General features: G+C 42.4%; 1 gene segment (V, D, J or C); it reads right to left on the bottom strand.

The window, feature by feature from the left end:
• Positions 1–9,576: 9,576 nt before the first annotated feature.
• LOC131370221 (Ig kappa chain V region K29-213-like) lies at positions 9,577–10,094 on the bottom strand. The segment is given in 2 exon segments: positions 9,577–9,905; positions 10,004–10,094. Coding segments are annotated over 2 exon segments (420 nt in total).
• Positions 10,095–10,430: the final 336 nt, after the last annotated feature.

The raw sequence follows: 10,430 nt of genomic DNA, 5'->3' as shown, positions 1-10,430 counted from the left end.
ATGATCAGTGTGATGAGAGAGTGGGATTAGCTGTAGATTCAGTGCTGTGTGTTGTGCTTCAGTGAGTTTGACTGAAGGAAGTTGAACATCTGGTGAAATTTCTGCTCTATTCTGGGAGAAATGAAACTCTTCAGTCCTGTTAATGTAAATCTCACTTCCTCCTCACTGCTCTCTCTTTAAGTGAGGATTAATATTTATTAATATTTTTTATTTCTTTTTATTCATCACCGAATCTGCTGCTGTAAGAACTATAGCACATATAACACACCCTACACCCTCCTGGTCCTGATAAGTGCATTAGCTGATTGACTGGCAGCTGTCTCCGTCTACGGGAGGAAGACGACTAGAATAATAAAGAGAGAGTGGCACCATATCCATGACATGCTCAGAGTTGTGTGTTAAATCTAAACACATTAGGAAAGCGGTGGGAGACATTGGCTGTACTTAAGTTTGTGAGGGAAGCAGAGAATTTAGTTTTTTTTTTTTTCATTTTTATTTGTAGGTGAAGATGTAAATATAAAGCAAATTAACATTAGGGACGTTTACTGTGGTTTCCTTTAGAGGGAACTTGACACTGCTTCATGGCTGATGCTATGGGAACACTTCTTTACAGAAGCTGTGTCTGAAGCTCTGTGTGAAATCACACTAATTTATTGGTTCAGGTAGGTCATGTGCCAGAAAAACCATAAAAGGGCATCATTTACTTCAGCTTCTTTGTCTTCAAGAAGCATTCTGTGTATGTTTGTGTTGACTGATTGTCTGTCTAGACTAGGGAAAAAGAAGACATATATAAAAGATGGCGAGCAAACAGTTCAGAAAGTGCCTGCATTTGTGCCCCCGGTACATTACAGGGGACGACTTGTCATTTCTCTGCATTGTTTGATTGGTAAAGGAGTGAAACATGTCTTCTCCATAAGCTCTGCTCCTGCTTGGCTGTTTTCTCCAGCTAAGCACCTGTTCTTCATGACTCAGATCCTGCATCTACTGAGGCAGCATGCCGACCTAGATCAAGGGTCTCACAGGTCTCGCAAGAGGTGATTTCCTTTAACTTGTCTAAATTGCTTTCTGAGAAAAAACACTCAGTGGCATTTGTACTGTTGAAGGCAGTATTGTGTGCTGTCGCTAAGCTCTCTTCGTGCTTGCTTGGCTGTATTTCCTGCCAAGTCCCTGCACCGCGTGGCTCAAGTCCCCCGTCTATCAAGGTGATTACATGTGCTGTTACTAAGCTTTGCTTAGATTAGCCTGATGAAAGGTTAGCACTGTCTGCTCTGAGCTTGATGACTACTACCTAACTTCATTCCATGAAGGCGTCTCCCATTTTTTCCCCAGACATTCACACTGAGGTGTCGAGGTGGAATAATTCCTAATAGGCCTCTGGTATTCAGCCATTGTGGCCCTAGATGAACACGGGTATGTGACAATGCCTAGGGTTGAAGAGACACTTGCGAGAAATCCCCCCCCCTTCATCACCTACATGAAGAGAAAGTCTGCACTCCCATTGGAGCCCTGTCAGGGCAAGTCCGCCCTTATAGGAAAAGCCTACATGGCAGGGGTACCAGGCTGGCATGATAAAGGAGCTTGTTTGTAGTGAGGGGCTCACCAATGAGGTCACCAAAGGGCCACATATTTAGCCCTTTAGCCCATACCATCTGCCACTTCATGGCTGCATATGTTGCCATGGAGAAGTAATCTGATGGAGATAAAAGAAAAGAACAAAACCTTTCTTTCAAATTCCCCGGATTTCTCCATCACCTCTCTCAGACCACCTAGCAGCATGGACGCTTCTGCCAGGTGTGTCACAGTGGGTCGACAGTACTGTCGAAAAAGGCTACAGAATGTAGTTCACCTTCCATCCTCCTTCTTTCAAGGTGAAAGGGGCCATAGAGCATATTCACCTCCCAGATAGAGATTGGGGGATTCCATCCTTTTTGTAATAAAGTAAATCTGGCTAGGCCAATGCCTCTGTGCCACCCAGGTGCAGAGGGTACTCGGCTTATGGCTGTAGTAGCCAAAGCTTTTCTTTTGGGTGTGCTACACATGGCATTCGGGAGGGCTCCTATCTTTCTTGCACACATATTGCCTGAAGATGACAGTTGTATTTATTGTACTGTAACACTTCCTCCTGACACTAAGAGGCTACCTTTGGTGGTCTGCAACATAAATCAGGGCAGTTTGAGCACCAGATTTTGAGCAGTTCGAGACCTGATTTTTCTCACTGAGAGTGATTTACACTCCAGAGTGCACGATCGGGAAGCAGGCTTCCTGCTGAGGGAATGGTATTTGCACCTAGCCATTCAGCAGGCATCCGATCGTGCTGTACCCCATGAGCCTCCTGGGACCCACCTCATCATGCTGCCTCACTGCTGATCTCTCAATCTCATAGTGCACCCCAACTCACAGAAAAAGAAAAGACTTTTTGTACTGCACCTTGTAGATAAAACCCAGACTTTTGTTCACGATCTCTGGTGTGTCTGTTTTCTGCTCTCACAGCGTGAGTCACTACAACAATAACCAAAACACAATATCATTCAAAAGTAATGGAACACACAATTACATAAAGGAGAGGCAAACAAACACAGTCCAAAAGTGTAATCTAAAACAAAGTTAAAACAGTCCAGGATTAACCGGGATAAACAGGGTAATCACAAGCAGATTTAGCCTTTATTGTACCTGGAAAAGCTGCAAGAGCGTCATGGCAGCAGCACAGTTCACAATATAATAAAATGAATAACGAGAAGAGGATCAATATCTGTACAGAATTAAATCACCAAAGACTATTACAGTCAGGTGATTCTGTCACCAAGATACTTAAAATAACTTTAAAAGCATCTAAAGAGATCAGTTCCTTAAGTTTCAGCTCATTTTGCAAATTATTCCAGGTTTACGCTGGAGAGAAGAGGAATGAAAGTCAGTCGTAGTAAGACTGAGTACATGTGTGTGAATGACAGGGAGGGAAGTGGAACAGTAAGATTACAGGGTGAAGAGGTGAAGACGTTACTGGAGTTTAATTACTTGGGGTCAACAGTCCAGAGTAATGGAGAGTGTGGGAAAGAGGTAAAGAAGCGAGTGCAGGCAGGTTGGAATGGGTGAAAAAAGGGCTCGGGAGTTCTGGGTAATTCAGCGAGAATCAAGGGGAAGGTGTACAAGACAGTGGTGAGACCGGCCATGCTGTATGGTTTAGAGACAGTGTCACTGAGGAAGAGACAGGAGTCAGAGCTGGAGGTAGCAGAGCTGAAGATGTTGAGGTTCTCTTTGGGAGTGACGCAGTTGGACAGGATTAGGAACGAGTACATCAGAGGGACAGCTCATGTTGGATGTTTGGGGGACAAAGTTAGGGAGGACAGATTAAGATGGTTTGGACATGTTCAGAGGAGGGAGAGTGAGTATATTGGTAGGAGAATGTTGGACATGGAGCTGCCAGGCAGGAGGCAAAGAGGAAGGCCAAAGAGGAGGTATATGGATGGAATAAATAAGGATATGAAGCTAGTGGGTGCAAGTGTTGAGGATGCAGAAGATAGGGCTAGGTGGAGAGAGATGATACGTTGTGGCCACTTCTAAAGGAAAACGCCGAAAGAAGAAGAAGAAGATTCCAGGCAGCAGGAGCAGCAAATTTAAATGCTTTTTTCTCCAGTTTAGTCGCAGAAATGGAACACAGTAATAAAAATCCCTGAGATCGAAGATGTAGGTTAGATGTAGGTCTGAAGATATGAAAGAAAGCAGACCCAGGATAGAGGTATAAATGAGGACATGCCAGTGTTTTAGTCTGCAGATGAACAAGCCAGACCATCCAACACATGCATACAACACACAAAGAGGAGTGACAGCTTAAATATTTCTTATGAACCTCAGTGCTCCATGGTAAACAGTGTCTGAGGGATATAAACACTAAAAAGATGCATGCATATATATCACATTACCAAAGTCCTGCACAGACATAAGAGTGGAAGCAATGAGCCTCTTCTTAGCCTCAAAACAGTAATATACAGCATGAATAGGAGTGGTCCTAGGACCGACCTCTGAAGCACACCTTTAGTTACACTGAGTGACCGAGAGGTGAGTCTTTCTGATTGTACACATTGAGTTTTGTTTAAGAGTTATTAAACCAAACAACAGTATGTTTACTCCGATGCTGATGAGTCGATGTATCAGTATGGTAAGATACAGTATTGATGCTTCTCATAGATAAAAAACAGGGCTGCACCGTGTTGCTTGTTGTCAACAGATTCAACTGAATCATTTAGTACTTCTAAAGCTGCTGTAGCTGTGCTGTGGTGTTTTCTGAAACCAGAACCAGACAGGATGTAATTAGCAGAAAGGAATTTAATTGATTGCTGACAAGTGATTCGAAAACTTTGACCAGGAAGACAGCTTGGATATGGGCCAGTTATTATTTAGATGTGTGGGATCTCCATCTCAGGCATAACATTATGACCACTGACAGTTGAAGTGAATAAGACTGATGATCTCCTCATCATGGCACCTGTTAGTGGGTGGGATATATTTGGCAGCAAGTGAAGGTTTTGTCCTCAAAGTTGATGTTAGACGCAGGAAAAATGGACAAGCGTAAGGATTTGAGCGAGTTTCACAAGGGCCAGATTGTGATGGCTAGACCACTGGATCAGAGCATCTCCAAAACTGCAGCTCTTGTGGGGTGTTCCCGGTCTAAAGTGGTCAGTATCTATCAAAAGTGGTCCAAGGAAGGAACAGTGGTGAACCAGCAACAGAGTAATGGGTGGTCAAGGCTCATTGATGGACGTGGGGAGCAAAGGCTGGCCCGTGTGATCCGATCCAAGAGAGGGGTTCTGTTGCTCAAATTGCTAAAGAAGTTAATTCTGGTTCTTCTAAAAGGTGTCAGAATAGACAGTGCATCACAGTTTGTGGTGTATGGGGCTGCATAGCTGCAGACCAGTCAGGACGCTCATGCTGACTCCTGTGCACCACCAAAAGCTCCAACAATGAGCATCAGCACTGGACCATGGAGCAATGGAAGAAGGTGGCCTGGTCTGATGAATCACATTTTCTTTTACATCACGTGGATGACCGGGTGCGTGTGAATCGCTTACCTGGGGAACACATGGCACCAGGAAGCACTATGGGAAGAAGGCGAGCCGGCGGAGGCAGTGTCATGCCATGGACAATGTTCTGCTGGGAAACCTTGGGTCCTACCATCCATGTGGATGTTACTTTGACATGTATCACTTACTTAAGCATTGCTGCAGACCATGTACACCCTTTTGCCCCACTTTACCACTTACAGGGCTTAAAGGATCTGATGCTAACATCTTGACACCAGATACCACAGCACACCTTCAGGGATCTAGTGGAGTCCATGCCTCGACGGGTCAGGGCTGTTTTGGCAGCAAAAGGAGAACACAACATTGGGCAGGTGGTCATAATATTATGGCTGATCAGTGTATATGTGGAATTTCATGGGAGTCAGCATACCAGTGCTGCTAAAGAGATAAATCCCAGCATGAGTAACAGGAAGCCTAAAGAAAAGTGGAAATGTGGAAAATAAACTAGTCACTGTGTGAAAGCTGAAAGATGTTGCTAGCTAACAAAACACTGGTGACTAGCCATGTGAACTCCACTCAGTAAAACACTCTGTATGAGTGAAATACTCAGTAATTCAATAATGTTGCTATGGTGATATGATACTGTACAAAATACTCATGTAGAATTCCTGATTATTTTATTGATAAAGGTTTTTAGGCAGAAGATACACGTTAAAACACATTCCTGTCAGAGAGGAGCTACAGTTACAGACTGACGAGGGAGCGCGTGAGTATCGCCTCAGCACGAGATTCTTAAAGAGACAGTACCAAATTAAACACATTCCCATTAACACCTAAAACTCCAAAAAACTCATCTAAAACCCAATAAAAGACACGAACAACTAGATATAATGATATAAGGAAAATAAAACTAAAGATTTGGTGCAATTACTTTTAAAATTAACAATAAAAAATATAGAAATTGAGGTAACTTTAAACTTTTTACATATCTCACTACCCAGAAAGGGACATCACAGACTTAACACGTGATTAAATTAACCCTTTATATTCCAAAGATCAACTCTGATAACATTTAAGCTTAAATGTCCCACCTTACACTTTATTTACTCCACTATTGTACTATATTTTGTATATAACCTATAAAACAGCCTCCTGTGCTTCATTTTGCGCTTTATCACACCGCACTGTGGATTAATTTCCTATATGGACACACCTCATGTTTATTTCTTATGAATCATTAAAACCAGGATGTGAAAGTGAGAAATAATGAGAAGTTACTTACTGTTCCCAGTACTTACAGTACTGGGAAATATGTTCAGTGCTGGTTTGCCACAACAGTTTGCCAGTAGTGGTGAACTTCTATCAGTCTTCTGGTATTTCTATCGATCTTCTGGTAACACGTCTGCCATTAGTGACAAACATGTCCAAATATTGTTTGCCACAGACGGTAGTTTTGGCAATAGAAAGAGATTAGTAATTTATCCTTGTTATTTATTTATTTATTTATTGATTTAGCTTATTGTACAATATACATTTACCTGCCTCTTCCCCTGTGTAACTGCATTTCCCAAGATTACATACATCTCAAGTGAATTATCAGTGAGGAATAACATCAAGAGTTGAGAGAGACCCAAGAGAAAGTACCATTAAAAGTGTTGAAGAAGAGAAAGTTCCAATAAAAATCATTCAAAAACATTTAAGGCAGGACATGGTGTTGGAGAGAGGTGGAGAGGGAATATGTTACTTTATTAATCTGTTAGAATATTATAGAGAAAATGATCTCAGAAGAGCTGGGTTTTCATTAGATCTGCTGATTAATGAGTTTGGGTCATTCCATGTCAACAATTTATGACAAATTTCCCTGCATCACATTTTCCATTATTTTTATTTTGTCTGGTGAAAGTCACTAAAACTAGAGTTTGTCTAATCCATAAACAGGAATTATTAATTGTATTGCACTGTGAAGAATCTCGAGATACAGTCACAAGCTACATCTGGAACTTGGCTACATCTCGCACTTGGGCAGCAACTTAGTAATGGTTATGTGTAGCACTGTTTCCAACCGCGACCTGAACCTGAATGAACAAATCACACTCATTCAAACAAATGAATGAGATTGTTTAAACTATGAACAGGAGCAGGAGGTGATTGGTCAAACTTTCTGTAGCAATGGCTGGGATTGGTCAAAGTTTCAGCAGAAGTGTGCAGAATTTGTTAATTATTCTGCAGGAGCAGATGGGATTGGACAAACATTCTTCAAGAGAGAATGGGATTGATCAAAATTTTTGCAGGAGTTGTTGTGGTGGAGTTTCTCAAAGTTTCTGCTTAAGTGGACAGAATTGGTCAGTTATTCTGCAGGAGCCAGTAAGAGAGGGTATGAAGGGTTAAACTTCATGTAGGAGTGGGTGAGATTGGAGATACTTTGAGCAGAAGTTTGGGACTGGTCAGGAGCAGGCAGGACTGGTCAGAGTTTCTGTGTGGTTGTTGTTGTGCTCAGGTTGTTGACTGTGCTGCTGATGTTGCAGTGTTTTTGTGAAATCTCTACAGAAAAACATTTTTTTACATTTCACATTCAATCAAATCAAGAAACTGCAAATCACTGGTGTTAATAATTAATGTAGAAATTCAACCCAGTGCCTTACAGAGTTTCTAATTAATGTCATCTAGTTACAAATAAAGAATCATTGAGATGTTTCACACAAACTGCTGTATAACTCAGGGTCATCTGTCCAGAACTGAAATAAATTAATATATTTTAAAATGTTTATTTTTTCCACTGATTTCAAATAATTCTCTGGTTTATACTCATTAAAGATTGTTAAAGGGAGTTTATTATTATCTAATTGTTTGTTAATAAGTAAGATATGTTCAGTTAAAGTGTGTTTTCTCTGGTCCACAGTGTGTGTGTGTGTGTGTGTGTGTATGTGTGTGTGTGTGTGTGTGTGTGTGTGTGTATTAGTGTGTGTGTGTGTGTATTAGTGTGTGTATTAGTGTGTGTGTGTGTGTATTAGTGTGTGTGTGTGTGTATTAGTGTGTGTATTAGTGTGTGTGTGTGTGTATTAGTGTGTGTGTGTATTAGTGAGTTAGTGTGGTGTGTTTTCTCTGGTCCACAGTGTGTGTGTGTGTGTGTGTGTGTGTGTATTAGTGTGTTAGTGTGGTGTGTTTTCTCTGGTCCACAGTGTGTGTGTGTATTAGTGTGTTAGTGTGGTGTGTTTTCTCTGGTCCACAGTGTGTGTGTGTGTGTGTGTGTGTGTGTGTGTATTAGTGAGTTAGTGTGGTGTGTTTTCTCTGGTCCACAGTGTGTGTGTGTGTGTGTGTGTGTGTGTGTGTATTAGTGAGTTAGTGTGGTGTGTTTTCTCTGGTCCACAGTGAGTGTGTGTGTGTGTATTAGTGTGTTAGTGTGGTGTGTTTTCTCTGGTCCACAGTGTGTGTGTGTGTGTGTGTGTGTGTGTATTAGTGAGTTAGTGTGGTGTGTTTTCTCTGGTCCACAGTGTGTGTGTGTGTGTGTGTGTGTGTGTATTAGTGAGTTAGTGTGGTGTGTTTTCTCTGGTCCACAGTGAGTGTGTGTGTGTGTGTGTGTGTGTATTAGTGAGTTAGTGTGGTGTGTTTTCTCTGGTCCACAGTGTGTGTGTGTGTGTGTGTGTGTATTAGTGAGTTAGTGTGGTGTGTTTTCTCTGTTCCACAGTGTGTGTATGTGTGTGTGTGTGTGTGTGTGTATTAGTGAGTTAGTGTGGTGTGTTTTCTCTGGTCCACAGTGAGTGTGTCTGTGTGTGTGTGTGTGTGTGTGTGTATTAGTGAGTTAGTGTGGTGTGTTTTCTCTGGTCCACAGTGTGTGTTTGTGTGTGTGTGTATTAGTGAGTTAGTGTGGTGTGTTTTCTCTGGTCCACAGTGTGTGTTTGTGTGTGTGTGTATTAGTGAGTTAGTGTGGTGTGTTTTCTCTGGTCCACAGTGTGTGTGTGTGTGTGTGTGTATTAGTGTGTTAGTGTGGTGTGTTTTCTCTGGTCCACAGTGAGTGTGTGTGTGTGTGTGTGTGTGTATTAGTGAGTTAGTGTGGTGTGTCTTCTCTGGTCCACAGTGTGTGTGTGTGTGTATTAGTGAGTTAGTGTGGTGTGTCTTCTCTGGTCCACAGTGTGTGTGTGTGTGTGTATTAGTGAGTTAGTGTGGTGTGTCTTCTCTGGTCCACAGTGTGTGTGTGTGTGTGTATTAGTGAGTTAGTGTGGTGTGTCTTCTCTGGTCCACAGTGTGTGTGTGTGTGTGTGTGTGTGTATTAGTGAGTTAGTGTGGTGTGTCTTCTCTGGTCCACAGTGTGTGTGTGTGTGTGTGTGTGTATTAGTGAGTTAGTGTGGTGTGTCTTCTCTGGTCCACAGTGTGTGTGTGTGTGTGTGTGTGTATGTGTGTGTGTGTGTGTGTGTATTAGTGTGTTAGTGTGGTGTGTTTTCTCTGGTCCACAGTGTGTGTCATTGTGCTGTATCACATCCTCCCCCTCAGCACCTGCAGTCTCTCCCAGCTGCAGCAGTGCTTCTCTGTGTACTCTCACTGACCGAGGTTTTTGTACCACGCTCTAACACTGTGTGAACACATAGCTACTACTGATCACATGTCCACTCTGACAGTAGTAATCTCCTGTATCTTCAGTCTGGACTCCACTGATGGTCAGAGTGAAGTCAGTATTAGATCCACTGCCTTTGAAACGAGCTGGAGTCCCTGACTGTAAGCTAGTAGCCCAGTAGATCAGGAGTTTAGGAGCTTCTCCAGGTTTCTGCAGGTACCAGGCGAGACGGTTACCACTATACACACTGCTACTGGTTCTACAGTTGATGGTGACGGTGTTTCCTGGAGCAACAGTTTGCACTGAAGGAGTCTGAGTCACAGTCACCTGACCTCTGGATCCTGAAGAGAAACATAGATTGTGTTTCTGTGCTCTAAAGTGGTGTAGAATTAGTATGAAATGAAGTGTGTGAGGCTGTGAGTTGATGTTAAACTCTCACCTTGAGTCCAGAGGGCCAGTGTGCAGATGAAGACGCTGATCAAAGTCATGGTTGCTGTGGGTGAAGTTGCTGAGCAGCAGCTCTCAGTCATGAAGTGTTAAAGTCACAGGGCTATAAACACTCACAGAGCACTGAAGCATGGACCACCAATTGCTATTCTGGGAAAAATGAAACTATTCAGTCCTGTTCATGCAAATCTCACTTACACCTCACTGCTCTCTCTCTCTCTCTCTCTCTCTGTGTCTTTTTCTCTCTCTGGACCCTGCATTTAAACAGCTCTGGATATAATATAAATTGTCTTCTGAAGTTTGACTCTTTTCATACACCATATCATGAACCTTATTCTAACTTAATTATTACACAGACACAGTCATGAAATCAAGCATCATTCATCACATTCTTTTCAATCTGGAACACTCTCCACGTC

The sequence above is a fragment of the Hemibagrus wyckioides genome, linkage group LG19, assembly GCF_019097595.1.
Source record: "Hemibagrus wyckioides isolate EC202008001 linkage group LG19, SWU_Hwy_1.0, whole genome shotgun sequence".
Classification (NCBI taxonomy): Eukaryota; Metazoa; Chordata; class Actinopteri; order Siluriformes; family Bagridae; genus Hemibagrus; species Hemibagrus wyckioides.
The sequence above is the reverse complement of the archived record's forward strand: the minus strand, read 5'-3'. Positions and strand labels throughout refer to the sequence as shown.